Genomic DNA, 19141 nt, shown 5'->3' with positions numbered 1-19141 from the left:
AATTAGCATTATTGTCATTCAATCATCGCCTCAATCATTCTTCTCAATTTCCAAAGTATCACAAATTATTAATAACATTCTTGCTTCCAAGTTTTGTGTTATGAATTTTGTATCTTACATTTATTTATATTCTACAACATATTTCATTCTACCTCTTTGCGAAACTATTATTTTTTTTTTCAATGTGTATTATTTATATATGTTTCATTATTTTTAGAAATATGTGTTACCAGTTATAAATTAATAACATATATTTAAATGAATAGTGAAAGAATATATATCAAAGGTGAGCAACGGTCAATACAAATTTAAACTTTTTTTTGGCGGGCCACAGTGACACTTGTTAATATTTTACACAAATTTTATTTTTATAATAAATATAATAGGAGAATAAAAATAATTATTGATTTCATACACAAATATTAATGCAAAATAAACAATAGAAAAACAAATTCATTTCAAATTTTTAAAGAGATAAAATTTAAAAAGTTTCCGTGACATATGTCATCCATATTTGGCGCCAAAAAAAAATGGCGTCACTGTTTACGTACGTCACATGAAATAACATGCAAAGCTGTAAATTTAAAATAACCCTGCTCAGTCCGCATTTGAATATTTCCAAGGGGATCGTGTGAAATATATTATTATGTTAATTCATCATGCATGTGTAAGTGCAGTTTTGCTGCCTCGGAAGCAACCTTCTAAATCCTTTGTTACGGATATTCATTTACATTACGTAATCTTTAAATGACATTAATTAAAAAAAATTGGCGCCATAATTATCTGTCATATTTGACGTTTGATAGTTCTGAGTGACGTTTTTATACTTTACATTTATTACATTTATACAGGATGATTGGTTATAAATGTGATAATTTTAAACAAGTAATTGCACTGATCATTTATCAGCAAAAAGCTTAGATGGTTTTATACATAATTTTAATCGACCTGTCATCATTATTCTCTTTTGTAATTTGACAGGTAAATAACTTCTGGTAAAACAAAGCCTGGAGGAACAGATAATAATAAATAATTTAAGATAATATGTAGTAGTTTTATTTGTAATATGCTTTTTCTTATCATATTATTATAAGGTTATTTTATTTTAAACTGTTGACAGCAAATGTGCTATACATTAATCTTTTTACAACTTTTACGCCTATAGCTAATTATCCAGTGTAATAGATCCCCACACATTTATTTTCACGTTGTTTTCTCTCTCACTCTCTCTATTTCCTTTTCATCATTGAATTTACGTCAACCCCTTTTTATTTTTACATCGTTGTTTCCTTTGCATGCTTTTCAGGCTATTGTATAAAAAGCATTAAGATTTTTATGTCTCCTTTACCTTATACTACTTAATCTGTATTTATACAATACTATTTATTTATTCTATTAATATTTTATTGCTATTATGTGTGCCATATATACCCAAAATAGACATTTAGTACACTGTTATTTTAGTTGACTATTTCTTTTTTCTTCTTTTTTTATTTTTTTTTTCATTTCCACATATATACTGACTCATCATCGTATATCTGAAAACTTTTAGAGGCTTGAATTTATATATTTGAATTGAATAATATTTCTTTTCTCAGGTAGAGATCATCTAAGAACAGATTTATCAAAATTCTAACCGTATGGCGGTTTAGTAGGCGTTTATTTCTATTTGCATGTTTTTAAACTTTACCTTGTATAGATATAAAACATGGCCAAAATATCTTTATCTGATATGTAAAAAATGACTTAAAAGTGCGCGTCACACGACGAAGGTGATGGACAGCTAGTAATCTGTATTTTTTCCAATATATATAAAGAAATAATTTGTAATAAGAATAAAATTAAGCTTCATACTGGTTAAAAGAAATGCTAAATTGTGATATACAGGCATAAGAAAGTTAATTTTAGTAAATGAGCTCATGTCAGACCGTAAAGTTTCTGCCAGCACGCGATTACACTCAGGGTTGCCAGTGAAAGATATTAAGCTCTCTTGATTATTATTACCAGCTTATGATTGAGAGGTTTTATATTCTGTATGTGCACTGGCAGCTCAGCGGTAAAGGAGTATGCCTTGCGACCGTAAGTCGCCAATTCTATTATCGGGATACAGTCTTATATAATTCACACTACGCATTAATTATATAGGATTGCTAACAGTTTAACGTAGAAGTTTCTAGAGTACAGACAGTAGCATCCCTTGAGTACTATAATAATACACTATATAATACATTATGGATAGATATATTTGGAGGCCTATGCCTTAAGGTTGGCATTTATGGAGTGAAACAACAATATTCTGTATCCTGAAAAATAAATACTAATGCACTAATTTCGATCTAAGATCTATTTTTATGCGCATTTTTTTGGATTGTTTGTATTTCATTCAAATTTGTAATCTTATTAATGGCAACAATTCTGAACGAGTCTTTTAATTATAACCTGAACTGCAGTCATGTCTGGATTTTTTATTAATTCTAATTTGTGTCGATAGGGTATTTTGTTAACAATATTTTTTTTGCTTTTACTGATCGCAGACAGTTGGGAGAGGGTTGCCGCTATTTGATACGGATCTTTCTTCTCCCAGCTGCGAGTCACGGCTGCGTTTTAATATTATATTAAAAAATTATAAGTAAATTCAGCTAAAATATATACGTATAAACAGTATAATTTGGAAGTTTTACTCAATTATACATTAATTGCTGCCCAAGCGCTACAGACCGTTAAATGCCTCGAGATTTAGGACAATGTGCCGGGCCAACTCATCAAAAGTTTCTGCTGTACATTTTTTCCTGAGGAGGTCCGGTAAGTTGAACGGAGGTACATCAAGATTTTCGCATAAGTTTTCGCATAATTTTCGCATGGTAACGTCTTTTGTATTCGAATCGGGAGCAGTGTCTATGTAAGTGGTGAAAAGTCTGTACTGTGGAGTCATTAGGAGCTATAGAAAAAGTATAGTACATTGAACAAGACAAGTTTAATTATTGAATAAATTTCAGAAAAGAGCTACAAAGAAAGAGTATGCAGGCTGTGAAAATCCATTGCCTTTACCGAAAATATTTATGCAGAGATAGTTCCTTGTGATGATGAAGGTGATGTGGAAACTCTATGCAAACGGTGCAAAGCATTATCAGATGATGTTTAAGACAATATTACTTTTCAATTAAAGAAATGATTTGAATACATATTTAAGTAATAAATTTCTTTCAGATTTACATAGCAATTTATTAACCAGAATATTTCTCTTTATTTATGCTAACTTTTATATCTAGTTAAAGTTAGTTTTAACTGGTTGTTTTGGTTTCATGAGATTTTAGAAAATTACGGAATGTATCCCTATTTTTTAACGCAAGTATTGGCTTTTTAATGTGAATTTTTAAGTGCCCTTTTCTGTATAATTCTAAAAAGGTCCTATATATTGAAACTGAGTTATAAAAAATCCGAAATTGAAAATATATTGTTAGTATTTTAACGTAAAATGTTTCGCCTGCTCGTAGAAGAAATGCATATAAATGGAACTTGGATTGCCGCAGTTCAATACGCAAGAATCGTTTTTTTAATATATCATCATTAATATAGCCATGAAATACGGTGATAAAAAACTTTTGATCATCAGAAAAGCTGATTTTGGGTCTGAAAATCGGCATCTAGTTACTAACCCTGTTTCTGATTTTATAGTTGTTGCAATTGAAGCTTACAATCTCGAAGGATCTTGATTATTTTTTCATGTCCGCTGATATACGCCCACTACAAGGCCCATGCCTCCCTGGTCATAGAGAGACAACTGTAATCACAGGAGTCGCAAAGTTCAACCCTCAAGCGTGGTTGGAAACGACCATTTTGAAGTCTGTCAGAATACTGCCATTTAGTCCAGATTTTTATCTTCTAGATTATAATTTATTATTAGTTTTAGAGAGTATACTACTACTACTCCGCTAGCTCAGTGACCCAAAGTGGGTCTTGGCCTCCGAAGCGAGAGACTTCCACTTTCCTCTATCTTGCGCCATCGTCTGCCATTGGCTGACATTCAATTCGCGCAAGTCTGCCTCAACGCGATCGATCCAGCGATACCTGGGTCTACCCACTGGTCTTCGACCCCTCGGTTTTTCCAGGTACGCTACCTTCACGCTCCGATCCGATTCCATTCGCTCCAAGTTAAAGAGTATAGAATGCTTTAAATGTCATGATTCATTCTAGTTCATGAAACAATAGCTCTGAGGATTAACAACTTGAAATTAAAGTAGGCAAGGCGATCAGAATATATGTGATCTAAGATCTTGAAGTTTTGTGGTGGAAATAAAGAATTGAAATCATAAAGTGACATTGGAGATGTTACGTAGCGGGAACAGATCATCTGTCAGGTCATCTGTTCTGGAATGTTCTGGAATGGAGACAGCTGATCGGCAGTGTGTGACGTCAACATACAATGTAGTCGGATGACCTTGAGAAGGTCGTTCAAAAACTAGATGCAGATCGCTTTCAACCGGTCCTTGGAAATATAAAAGACCCAGGCAGTGCAATGGAGGTTTTGCGGCTAAAATGATGATAAAATAGTTCTTAAGATTGACGGTGAAGAATTTACCAAATGTGAATCTATTGATAGTAGTGTTCAAAGATTAAATCACTATTATATATGATAGAGATAATTTTAAACGTGCTTCATATATTTAGGGGGATTTGAAAGTAATGACGCTTTCTTAAGTTAAATTTACGCGACTACATTTTTAACAAGTTTTTATTTCTAATCAATAAAATATTCACCTTCGTTGTCAACAACCTTTTGACATCTAGTATACAAATCAATGCCGGAGCGGTAGAAACCAATCGGTTTTGCTGTAAAATATGTCGATAGAAACGACATTACTTTCCGGTCTTTTTAATATTTTAAAATGTTCATAGTGTTTGAAAAACAAAAGAGTATTTATGGCAGAAGTTAGTAACATATAATTAAATTGTCATAAAGTTTTAGTAAAGTAGTCAATAAGCTAGGGAGAGGGCTATGTTCAGAATGAGGAGATATATAGAATGGCGATGGTAACTGAAATAGCCCAGAAGATTGCCGAGTGGGCATCAGCAGAGGGCAGGCAACATGACGCGCAGAACGAATGTCCGTTGGACAGATGACATTTTTAATTTTATTACCATTTAAGAAATTTTTTATGAAATTTAACGCTTTGTAAATTTTAGATTGATTATTTTTTTAAATGTAGTTGCCATGTTCATATAAAAAATATAGGTATACATTTCAAAAAGTTTTATTTTTATTTATGTATTAGCGACGCATTGTCTTATTGCAGCTAATAATATATCAAGATTCAGTCTATCAAACTAATTGAACTTTTATTTCAGTAGTTACTGAATAAGTAATCTGTAAACCTTTGAAGGCTTGCGCGGTTGGCATTTGAAATTCCTCGTCCATTTTTCATGAGTCGTGCTCACGACATTCTGAAGTTTTGTATTTACAGTGTTCATTACACTATTATATTCATTGAGAAACTATTCATGTATCGATTCGGAGGGCATCGTGTTTGGGAATCGATTTTGATATTTTTTTGCAAGCAATAATAAAATATTTTTAGCTAGGCGATCTGATGATGATGATATACTGCAAGTGGGATAGTATACAATTTAATGGAATCAGTTGTTACCTCGCGGAAGTCCATCCTAAGTAAGAAAAGGACCAATATTTAGCCACCTCCGCACATGCAGTGGTAGTCGTGCAATAAAATGCACCGCCCGCCAGCCCGCTGATAAATGCGTATGCGGCAAACAATGCGGATCATACCACCGCCACCGCCAAATGACTCAACACGTGTTGACGACTAAATATTGGTCCTTTTCTTACTTAGTATACAATTCTCTAACTTCTGTTAGATGTTACGGTCTTCAATCCGTGAGCCGTAACCTCGTGTGCCACATGTATATATGTTATATATTTTTTATATGGCGCGTCTGTGTGACTCGCGTACTCTGTTTCTTCATCCTACCGGGTGTTGTTGATGGAAGCAGTCCTTGTTTCCTGACTTGTCATCGTTTTCGCTGCTTCTGTAACTCCCCTCCCTCCCTCCCTCCCGGTGTTGAAGTTTACTTCTTTCTTGGTTTACTTCTTGCATGGCTTTGTCAAGTCCATGTGGTGACTCATGTTGGCTGCCTCTTTACTGTTGAAAGGCAGCGCTTTATCCCTATCTAGTCGATGCTTCGGTAGAATAAAATTGTGCTCTTCTACGATATTCTTCCATTCCAAGTTAATCCGTAGAATATTGTCATGACCTTGGTTTGAAGACGCCTTTTACTGTTCTAGAATTTGGGCAACGAAATCAGCAGCGATTCTGCCCACAGAAGCTTTTTCCCTACGGTTGTCACTCCGCACTTTCCCTTCTGTTCCCACTAATACGAGTCTTCTTGTTTCTTCATTCTCTTCAGATATAGACTGACCTAGAATGCTCTCAGTATCGGCTTTTATACTCGTCAACAATGTTGAATCAGGCATTCAAGTATGTAATAATTTTGATATTTGAAAGTTCACAATTATTGACATCAATTTTCTTGCAAGACAGCTGCAGTATAAAACCTCTGCAGTCGTTACAAAACTGTATTTTTGATACTGGTTCTAATGGATTTCAGTCATACCAACTTCTTGAAACTTTTTATACATTTTTATGTGACAGCTATATTGATGTTTCCTGACATCGTGACAATATCTTTTTAAGATACTCGTATATATAACAGTTTTCCTATTTTTGGGTTTCACTTTTTAATTTAATACTACTTTGTTCTTATCCTATTTTTAGTTTATTTTTCCTATTATTAATTGACTAGTTATTTGTGCAGTTTATATTGTACCTACTTTTAAAAAAATAGGATAAGTAATAAAATAAAGAATAAAAGAAATGTACCTAGCCACCTAGGAGTAATAAGATGATGGAAGGAAGGCGATGAAAACAAGAAGGAATGAGAAAACAAAATGAAAGATATTGTGAAGGAAAAAAGGTAAAAACAAAAGAATTTGAGAAGGATGAAAATGAGTGAAGAATAAAGATAAAAATTTGAAAAACTTATTTGTAAACAAAGACTCTGATCCTAACAAATTAGGGGTACGAGATGCCTTCAATAGCGGGGGCCATAAAAAAAAGATGCTCGTATACTAAAAAATATTTATTTATGTTAATATCCACTGGGGATTATATCTGATCATAATGATCACTTGTGTATGTGATGAGAAGAAAGAAGTGAGCTCAATTTGTGAGAAAACTAGAATCAGATTGAACGCCTCCATAATGGTATCTTTCAAGTGGGCGTGATTTTGGAAAAGCGAACTACACTACTTTTATTTCATCACTTTCAAATATTCTTAATACCATAGTACAGCACTTCATTCCCTGATGATTATATCATCTATTCCATTTGGAGCCGTTCTAGAGTAGTGATCGTGAGCTGGTGGACACTAGGTAAACTGCAACAGTCTAGGACTAAAGGGTCTAGGACTAAAAATAAATAATGTACCTAGCCACCTAAGAGTAATAAGATGATGGAAGGAAGGCGATGAAAGCAAGAAGGAATGAAAGAACAAAATAAAAGATATTGTAAAGGACAAAAGGTGAGAATAAAAGAAATTGAGAAGTATGAAAGAGAGTGAAGAATAGAAGACGCAGATCCCAACAAATTAGGGGTACAATAGCGGGGGCCATAAAAAGAAAAAAAAAACAGTCTAGGACTGGCAATCCTGGTGATTTTCGAAGGCGGCCTATGTCTTGTAGTATACATCTATTGGCTGACATAATAAAGGAATTGTTATCCTGAAGTAGTTGAAAATAAAAACCGACTCGTGTAGTTAGATATATATATAGTTAGATAAGCTCGATGGATTATAAATCTATCGTCCGCCATTTTGTTCCTGGTACGGCGAACACTAAAGCTATAAAACGGAAGGTAAATATTTGATTTTATCGGTATAAAGCAAGGTAAAAAGAAAAATAATAAACAAAGGACCTAATGATATCGGACTCGAAGGCCAGAATGTTACAATTCATGTATTTTACGGCCATTTTGTTATTGGTATCGCATGGCACAGACTATAAAATGGCGGGAAAATCATAAGAGTATTGCATGATATCATAATCATAAATGTGTAGTTCATTCATGTGAATTAATGTACAGTATCATTGACTATTCTCTTATCATCCTGTATATCTTTTCCTATCCATGTCAACAAAAAGCGTTTTTAAAATTCTGATTTATAAATATTATTTTTTATTGTCTTCAAGTTCACTTTACACGGGTGATTGAAAATAGGTGTAAATTACTTATATAGTTCAATAAGGAATCATCCTGTATATTAACCTGTAACATTTTGGATCGTTTAATTCTAGTTTCTACGATTATATATATACACTGTATCCATTGGTTACGTCAAACATGCGCCGTTCATTTATCAAGACGTCAAAATGAACGCACCGTGTGATTTATTATAGCAGCGTTATAATTCGTTACATTAAAAACCGTTATCGGCTTTATTTTTAATACATAGTAATAGGTAAGCTATTTATAGCATGTGTAAGTTTGCTAGAAGTAACGTTATGTTTTTTTTAATTAGCGTATTACAGTAGTTAGTTGTTAACGAACCGTTTTGACAGCTAAAAAAGTTTTTTTTTTATTTTTAAAGTGGAAATCAAGGCCAAAGTCAACTTTTGAAGTTCCTTGTAAGAGGTTATTTTGTTTTGTAATTGTTATAAGATATTTTTGTTAATTACATCATAATACACCTTTTCTGTAAACTAATTTACCTTGTAGCAGTCATACTTGAAGATACAAATGCTATCTTTCGCTAATCTGCGAGTCCAAACTGCCAACACACTGACAGATGGCGAACTTCGAGCAATGTCTTAAGTATATATATTAGTGGGACCGGAAATTAATGTCGCTTTCTTAAGTTAAATTCACACGACTACATTTTCTAACAAGTTTTTATATCTAACTAATTTTATACCTAACTAATTAAGAAAAGTCTACGATATTAAGGAAATTTATTATAAATGCGTACATTCAGAGTCATGAAGAATTTTTTCACTTTTTAACTATGGGTATCTATAACATCTTGTTGAAACGTGGATATCAGCTATTGTTATTAAAATAAAACACTACAAAGAACTCGATATAAAATAATTGAAACCATCAATCACCAACAACAAAATAAAATATTAAATTCAAAGCGAATTTACATATATTTTATAAATTATTGTTAGAAAAAAACTTATTGATCCTTTTTCAAATTTCACAAAACAGAACAGTTATAATTTAAAAATAAATTGATTTAAAAAAATTTAAAGTAAAACGGTTTTTTGATACTTTTATTGTGGTGGTTGTGGGAAAATATGAACTTAGTCCGCCATATTGGAACGGCGTCCATCTCGAATTTTAAATTTTGACATAATCATCGTGTTTTACTAGTGTAGTTCTTTCATTTGATACCCATATTGAGGGGGTTAAGGAAAAATATGTAATCCGCCATTTTGTATCGGCGGCCATCTTAGATTTATAATGTTATTGATTTTATTTTATTGTATTGTCATCTAAATTAAATGTGTGTACCAAATTTCAGATCAATCTGACAATGGGAAGGTGTTTAAATTTCAATTTCTAATTTTGACCCAAATAAATAAACAAATAAATTCCCTACGGGTCGTACTAAATAAAACCGTATAATGACTACACACTATAATTAATTATTGTCAGGACAAATTGCGGTTAAGAAAAACCATAAGGGGGACGAAGAAGTAATGTAATGTCGCTTCCTTAAATTCATTCAACAACAGTTTCTAACAATTTTTTATTTCTAATTAACAATATATTCATCTTTGTTATCTCGTATCCTTTTGCCATCTAGTATACAAATTTTCAATGCCGGAGAGGTAAGAAATCAATCGGTGTTTATGTAAAATATGTCGACAGAAACTATATTTCTTTATATATATAGTAATATAACATATGTAATAGGATATAAGTTAATAAATTGCCACAACGAGACACTCATGCGCCGCATGACTGTGAGAAAACTTCCTTTCCATTTGACAGCAATTCTCGCAAAAACCCTTTAAAACTGCAGGAGATTATTTCTCTTTATGTCGTCAAATAAAAGACTCATTTAGATAAATGTCAACTAATTTTAGTAAATATTTTCGTACAATTTTACCTAATGATGGTTTTAGGCAGCGATGTGTGCAAATCTAAATTAAAACATACTACGGGCGTAACATCAGGGGGAGAACTTCTAGGAGCTAATGTCATACTGAAACTGACAGCGTAAAAGCGCCGCGCCGCAGTTTTGTAGACAACAGCGCTTTACGTCGCGTAGCATTCAAATCATTAATATGGCTACCGAAGGTGTATAGAACTATGAAAATAATGAGTCTAGGCAATCCATAATAACATTCCGTATGGAGTGATCATGCGGTCTACTTCGCACAACACTTCTCGATTTCATTTATGATAAAGAGAAAATCTCTTTCTACACCTATGACTTCTCTATTTAAAAAAAAAAAACTTCAATTATTTGACATCTATAATTAGTTATTTATTTTATTCTGTGGTTGAAATGAAAAAAAAAATGGTATTTTTTTTTCATTATTTTTTTCGTGATTTTTCAAATTTTTCTCAAAAACTTCTTCAAATATGAAAATCTTGTACAATTGCCGTTTATTAGAGTAACTATCGAGTTTTTTGCTTGGCTCCTCACAGTAGAATCAACATTCCGTACATGGCAGTAACGTATAAAAAATATAATCAATAATATTACATTAAATGTATATCATATTAAATTTTTAAGTTTCTAAAAACATCAAGCAGAGATAGGCAAAATATATCCCTGACAAGAAAAGAGTGGTTTATATGTTTCCGATCGTAGGATATATATCACTCTTTTACATCTTAAATTCATTTAGCTCGGTGCGTCCCGGAGAGAGAAAATAAGGCAGCTAACACTAAACATATATCCTTTATATCTTCGGCTCTTTTACCTCAGAAAAACTTTTTAAAATGTATCCATCCGTCTCTCTCTTTTACGTGTATATTGCTATATAAGCCCATCTCTCTCTAACTCTAAACGAGCCGCAACTCGTTATAAGTATAAAGATATAGAGATACAATTGCAACGCGCGCGCTGGAGACTGATTATATATTTTGCAAAGATATATATCTTTCTTGTCTTTAGCTCGCGAGTTATCCATCTTTAATATGAAGCTTATAATTCGATATTAATGTTTGTTCACGGCAAGACGAATATATTTTGTCACCATGTAAACGAATCCTTACCTTCTTAACTTACCCAATGAACTTACCTTCCTTCAGCGAATACAGTATAGTTTAATATTATAAAATAACATACTGTAAAATAATATGTTGATTTTCGTAACTAAGCCGTGTAGGATCCAAAAAAATTAACACAGCTATACAGGATGTTTTGTTATAGCTATATAAGTTTTAAAAGGGTGAATTTATAACGTACAACAACCCTTTATTTAGACGTGACTCTGATATATTTTATATTAATTATATCTTTTTAATAAATATTTTTTTGAATTTCGATAACTATTTTTCGTGCTATATTATCATTATGTTTTTATTTCTAAAATGAATGATTTTTGGATATGTTGTATGCATTTATTAGTTTGCATTCACCACTTTAAAATTTTTATATCTATGATTAATCATCCTGTAAAATATATATTTTTTAAAATACATATAAAATGTCAATGTACACAAAAAATTAATAGTTGACTTATTAAATAACATACAGAAATAAGTGTGCAAGTTGAATTGAAATGCAATGATGGGCTGAAGCATTTGTGTGTTACCTGGTGGGGCAGTTGGTGCTACTTCCTTAGGAGGTTGTGTGTTACTTTTTCCAAATGTCGTTAGGGCTTCAGACGACTCCCCAGTGAGCCAGCCAACGAGTAAAAGCGGCAAAATAGCCGCAGCTGCTTGCTTTCTGCACCACATCTCCAACTTCCACAATACACGCATTGTGACAAACTTTTCAATTAACCACCCGGGTTATTTATTTAAATAAACAACTTCTTTCACTCAAAATTTAAAAATATTAATGTAATTTATAATCTGTATTGACATGTAAATGTAACTGTCAAAAATTTACCGCCCAAATTTGTGACAGATAAAGATTACTTTTTTTTTTAATAAAACAATGAAAGGAAATAATTTTCGAATTGATCTAACAGTTGTTTTATAATCTATAAAAAAAAGTATTATTATCAAATAGACAAGAATATTAATTTAAAAGTGGAATTATATTTCGTCGATCCAAACTCAAAACTAACAGCGAACTTTTATATTGCGACGTTAAATTGTGGTGTGGTTTATTTTTACGGTACCGTATCTCTAATGACGCCTTTTTCCTGAACGCATTGTGGTAATGTATGATAATGTTTGTGATAAAAATATGTTTATTTGGCACGTAATAAAAAATGATATTTAAATTTGTGTAGAAAATTCTAGATTAATATGTGCACGAAATATCTTATTTTTACAAATAGCTTTTTATATATAATCTGTATTTGTTTTTTTTGTTCTTCAAGACGAAGGTCTTTGACCGGGATGACATTTGGATCTGAAAAATGATCGTTACCATCACCTTTGCTGTCAGATCGAATGAGAAATGAGATGTGTTGAAGAAATAAGATCACCCACGTAACTTCCTGAAATCGTCGAAAGATTGCTCATCTCTAATTCTCGGGTAGGCATAGGTGAACCAACAACATAGTTCAGATTACCGGAGATCATTATATGCGAGCAGCGCAAAGCTGGTCAATTTTGCGATCTTTACAGCAGCCTTATGCCTTGCAATAGGCTTTTACCTGCAGACATGAATGTCTTTGTTCCTCACACTGATCTCCTCCAATCTTTTTTGCCCAAAGCGCTCTGCTTTGGTATAAATATAGTCAGTAAACCCTTTATATATATAAAAAGCTTCGCACTCTATTGCCGGAAGAATCGTCTTTCTTATTGTGAATTGTATAGTATATGTACATGTGTAACTTATGTATATATTTATCCTTATATTTAAGTACGTTTTAATTAGTAATTATTTAAGTATTTTTAATTTAACATTTATATACAAGACAATAAGCCCGTTATAACACAATGTGTGAAGTGTGAATTGATATATTATAATAGATACGCAGTTTTAAAAATTGTGCTTGATTTTATCAATGATTATGTTTACCAATGGACGTCGGTGTCAAATGTAAAAGTCGTCGCTGATTTTGTTTGTTTTTATTCTACTTAATGTTGCAAAAGAGGTTTTAATGTTTATGATTATTTGTAAGGTAAGCTGTATTTGGCGTTTAATGATATTGCGGTTTGCGTGCGTGATGTCTGCATGTTAGTTTGTTGTGTTTCGAAAGCTTTGTGTTATAAACATATGTCTTACCAGGCGACGGTGTTGGCGTCACAGGTTTTGGCGTCTCTGTATTTGCTTTCCCAAAGGACGAGATACCAAAGCTTTCGGTAGATTGTATGTGGAACCATCCGATCAACAATATTGTTAATAACTTTCCAATCATTTTATCAATTTTATTTACAAAACTTTCTGAAGACTTATTCTGAATTTAAAAGTCTATATATTTTTATTTTTTGTACGTTGTATACTTTATTTGCCAGACAAAGTTAATTTAACAGTTCTTTAAAATGTACTATTGTTAGCAATTGAAAGGAATAGGTCAATGTATCTTAAAATAGTCCAGGTGGACCTACAGGGGTCCACGGGAAATGAAGTTTAGGTCGGCGTGACAAAAAATGCAGGTTCAAAATTCGTAAGCGGAGATCTGTAAAAACTAAAATGTTGGATTGACTTCATCTGTCAATATAGACAGGTAATATGTTAAGAAACTGAGCTTTTTTTGCTTGTAAAAATGTTTACATTGCATATTCAGAACAACGTAACGAGATTTGCTTTTTAGGATCATGGCGTCGTGAAGAATTTAGTGTAAAAATAATCCTATGAAGTAAAGTCTTTTTGGGAATATGGTAGAAGTGGTGGTCTATGGTGGTCAACCAGAATCAGATAAATATAAACTGGTCTGCGGGGACTGACTTGAGAGAGATTAGACAGCGTCAAGAAAAGAAAGAAAAATTAATCATATGTTTTTATGTAATATATATTTATGACCATTTTTAAGAGAGTTGAAAAATGTGAAATAGAAATTAGCTCGGAAAATTTCTCGTCGACCAAGACCTATGCTTTGCAGTGAGCATCAATCGGCTGATATAATGATAACGAAGTATTTTCTGCTATTAACTCTGTTTGGCGAATAAAATACAGTTGTGTAGATTAATAAATATTATTAACATTTTATTTTGTGTTCATTTTGTTCTTGTTTTGACAGCTGTCAGATTTTGGCGCCTTTTTAAATTGACAACTGTTGTATAGGTTATGTGTATAAATATTTTATTCGTTTTTATTTATATCGATACAAATTGCGTGTTTTAACGTTTGAAACTTGATTCTGTGTTTATTTTTAATAAAAACCTGGATGTGTCGAGTTGATTGATATGTCGTGAATTGTCAATTTGTAATTGTAGGGAGCATTATTGCTTTTCATTTGTCTTGCATTTTACTTTTTTATTTTTGGTTTTTATTAATTAGTAGTGTTTTAATATTTAAGTTTTAAATTAAGAGTATAAAAGTTAAAATTTGTGGTGATTTAGTATTATTTCATCAATTAATTTTTACGTTTTGTTTATTTATATTTATCGAATTATAAAAGTTATAATGAAGAGTGAGGTGATAATTTTGATTCGATTTCTCAATTCAGTTTTATAATTATAAAACTGAAGTCACTACCCAAACAATAAGGAATGCCAGTATAATTCAAGTATAGACAAAGATCAAAAATATTTACATCTTTTAAAAATGACATGCACGAATCGGCACTTTATGAAAAAGTATTTAATCATATAAAATTTAGAAGAAAGATAATGATGCAATATTTACAAGCCAATTAGTAAATCATAGAGAAAGTAAAAATTTAGAAAATTTAAAAACTGCCCCATTTACAAAAAAAAACCTTACCCGAAGGTATTACAGCAGATGGTTGGACGGTAGACCCTGGTCTTATTATACCAAGAATTGGTCTAAAGGATGCATCACTCGCTGCTATTAACGTAAGTGGCAGAATAATATGTCTTTGCCACATTTGAGGTTTTTAAAAAATATATGATCAATTTCGAATATTGATGTGTGTGATTCTGAAATATTTTTAATTTTATTTTTGTTATGTTTATATGATTTATGTTTTAATTTACTTTTAAATATATCTGGTAAAGATTTCTTTCTATCAAATGGGACAGATAATCTAAGTAAATAATGTGACCAATACATTGTGCGTAACATTTAAAGTGTTGTTAATTATGTGTTATATATATAGAGCCGGATAAAGCAAGCGGGCAAATCTAAACGACTATATAAAAAAAGATTTTTGACAAATAAATAAATTTTTGACAAATAAATAAATGAAATTGTTATATTTATGCAAGAGATATAGCATAATTTACTTTTTTAAATAAGCTCATGCTATTTCCACGTGTCGCATTAATAATTATGCATATTTATGTTTTATTTATTTAATAATCTTAATTGTTTACGTTAAAAAAGAAATATATTGATGCATAAATTAAAAAAAGTCTAATTAGCGGTCCTATCACTTAAGGATATTTATATATGTACATATATACATATTTATATTATATGTACACGATTATCCGCTACATGTTCTATTTCCATACTAAGGTTGTCAGTGTTTGCACACACGCACATATATATATTTATATGTACTGCTACTACTACTCCGCTGGCTCAGTGACCCAAAGTGGGTCTTGGCCTCCGAAGCGAGAGACTTCCACTTTCCTCTATCTTGCGCCATCGTCTGCCATTGGTTGACATTCAATTCGCGCAAGTCTGCCTCAAAGCGATCGATCCAGCGATACCTGGGTCTACCCACTGGTCTTCGACCTCTCGGTTTTTCCAGGTACATATATATTTATATATTTATAGGTATATATTTTTATGTACTAATAAAAAACATATGGTATTTATTGTGTAATTTAGAAGTGTTTTTAGTGTTGCCCGCTCACAAGTTGGATCCGGCCCTGTATATATGAAGGCCGTGCTAAAGTCCCATTGAATAATAAAAATAAATCTTTACCAGGCGGTGGTCGAGGAGTCGCAGGTACCGGAGGTTTTGTGTTCGATACGCCGAATGTGCTCAACGCGTGAGAGTTCATCGCAAACCACAACAGCGACAACACAATTGTCTTGTTCCACCACATCGCGCACCGACCCGCGAACATATTTCAATCTGTACGAATGTTATCTTTGAATTTGCAACGACGATTATCTAAAATTGTTTCAATTAAATCTAAAAGCGTATATTAAATTCAAACACGTACTTACAAAAGCATTTGTGAAGTGCCTGCTGTTTATAACGTAAGCGAAGATTTTGCAAGGTAATTGTAATTACTTTATACAAATTAAATATATTATGTCTACAATTTTTGGACTAGAAAAGAGAACAGTTAAATATAAACTTTTTAGATCGAGATATATACTTAAATATATAGGGTGGGCCATAAATTTTTGCACTTTTGAAACATGTGTAGAAATAAAAGCATAAATGCTATTTTGTTTATGATTTTCTTACCGTAATTGTCATTTATTTTTTAAAAATTACATCGTCGAGATGTGCTCCGTCTCGCCGTTGGCCCCTTACTCTCACGGTTTTGGAGAAATCAAGTGTTGCTATTTGCAAAAATTTTTGGCCCACCCTATAATAACTTAAATTTGCATTGGCTGTCTGAACAACAGCGTGACTTTCGACTTGTCTGGACTGCGAACCAAATAGCGTTACTACTTGTCGGTGTGGCGCATGTATAAACTTTATAACATGGTTAAATAAATAGATATTTTCAATATTAAGTTACCATAAATTAAGTTAGTACTTTACGTAATATATCTTTGTTAATGACATTATCACTAACTGGCAATAAACTTAACAATTATGTTAATGCTTAGTGTTCACTTTCAGAAAGTTTTTCACTTGATTCAATTTTTTTATTTACAATTTATTTACTGTTCGCGATTAATTTTAAAATTTAAAAAAATGGTTAGATTATCAAAAGGTTGTCCACACCTGATTTAGTATGTAAATGAGTAATTAGACAATATTTTTATGTCAACAACTTAAGTGAAAACACTTGACATTTAAACAGAGGCATAACCTATCGCACTGTACTTGAATTAAAAGAGTTTAAGTCGAATTTTAGATAAATCATATTAGAATTCCAACTTGTTCGACCCTTGCAAGAATGTTGTCTGAAATTAGAGAAATTTTAAACTTGAACGGGGTAATAGAAGTTGATTTATTTACGTGCCATTTAAGACATAATAAGTTATAAATATAAATTATAATATTTTAAAATTACCTTGCAACATCTAGCTTTTATAAATGAAATAAAAAAAATAATGTTAAATGTGTACGTATATACATATATATGTTTATATTATATGTTCCTTTGAAGGCGTAATTTGTTTTACAAGCATACTCAAAGTTAGTATAGCTCAAAGACGACGAAAAGGACGGTGCCTGGGATTTTACGACGAAATCACTTCAGCGATTACGAAATTCACAGACGAAAGAAAGCTATTCGCATAGTTAACCAGACTGATAAGTCGAAGTGGCAGTGGCAGTGGCAATTGTTAGAACCTTAAAGATCTGGTTAGGAGACCAGAGACCGGCAAGTGCAGCGTTGAACATCCACATACAAGGTGGATAAACGAATGTTTTTAACACGTTCACTGCGGGCCCAATTTTGAAGAACTTTCAGCTGGTGCGGCTGAGGTCGAATCAGCCTCAAGCTGAACTTCCTAGTAGTGCGGTTGAGGCCTTTTCTGCCTCATGTTTCAATCATTTTTTTTACAATATTGAGTCAATGCTTCGCAGACATAAGGAAAGCTATATTTGTCTTTGTCGTACCTCATACGGTTGAGTGTAAACAGCCGCCGCACTAGAGAGAAAACACGAGTTTTACGCGCCGCACCAGTGCAAAGTCTACCATGAGGCTGAATCGACCTCAAGCCGCAGTGAACGTGTTAATATCGTCTGAAAGAAACTTCATTCCTAATCTATGGTGGAGGTCTTTGTCCAATAGTGGGCGTTCTAACAGAAATAACGATGATGACTGTTTGTCGAAACTATTTACAGCTTCATCGTTTTTATGATAGCAGAGATTTGAAGGCGCTATTAGAGCATTGCTGCAACCTTTTCTCATCTACGCCACACTAAAATCTTTCCTAGAGAGACGAGTGAACATGATATGCCACTGTATCTTAGATACAAAATATGTATAATGAAATATTGTAAAATTTCAATTTATTAATTTTTACAATAACACACTTGTATCTGACCCACGGAACACTAGTCTAGATAATATGATAGTAACTTAACTTGAAGACTTGGAGGTAAGTAGACATAACCTAAGTTTAAGTTTTTAAGTTATTTATTCTATCGCATTAGTAGATATATATTATTTTGCTCTTTCAATTAACGCAATCACAAATGCATTATTATAAATATAATATAGTGTTATAAATGAAAATATGTAAAGGTAATATATATATATATATAAAAATGGAAAAAGTGATGTCTGAAAAAATTTATAAACTATGATCTTTTTATTTATTAATTTGATAAACATTATCACAAAAATTAATAAAAATAGGGAACATAGTAACGAACATAGTGTTTATCTTTTACTATATGCAGACTTGCGATTTTAAGTCGCGGGTTAGATTTCGTTAGATTTACAATCAAATATAATTTATACTTTTTGCATTAACCCTAAATAGCCTGATTTACGAAAGTGATTTTTTTAATATTTCTGTGTTTGCTTGAGGGTCTAGATGAAGGGAAAAATAGTTTTTTTTTTAATGTCGTTGGAAAGAATATTATACAACTGTAAAATACGTACAGCCAACCTTTAAAAAAAACTAACAGTAATGTGAATATTCGGTTTAAAAGATTGGTATCAAAATTGAAACTCTAGGCTATTAAGGGTTAATATGATTAAGGAGTTATTA

At 32.0% G+C, this 19141-nt stretch overlaps 1 protein-coding gene across 1 annotated transcript in view; it reads right to left on the bottom strand.

The window, feature by feature from the left end:
• The window catches only part of sosie, a 29738-nt gene extending 17723 nt beyond the window's left edge, over positions 1–12015 (bottom strand). The window contains exon 1 of the mRNA XM_068771060.1: positions 11847–12015. Coding sequence (XP_068627161.1) covers positions 11847–12015 — 169 coding nt within the window. The remainder of the gene's footprint in view (positions 1–11846) is intronic.
• Between the last annotated feature and the right edge of the window lie 7126 nt (positions 12016–19141).

This window comes from Battus philenor, unplaced genomic scaffold (genome assembly GCF_028537555.1).
Source record: "Battus philenor isolate CCGP_79_NKW_IND1 unplaced genomic scaffold, ilBatPhil1.0.hap1 SCAF_30, whole genome shotgun sequence".
Taxonomy (NCBI): domain Eukaryota; kingdom Metazoa; phylum Arthropoda; class Insecta; order Lepidoptera; family Papilionidae; genus Battus; species Battus philenor.
The sequence above is the reverse complement of the archived record's forward strand: the minus strand, read 5'-3'. Positions and strand labels throughout refer to the sequence as shown.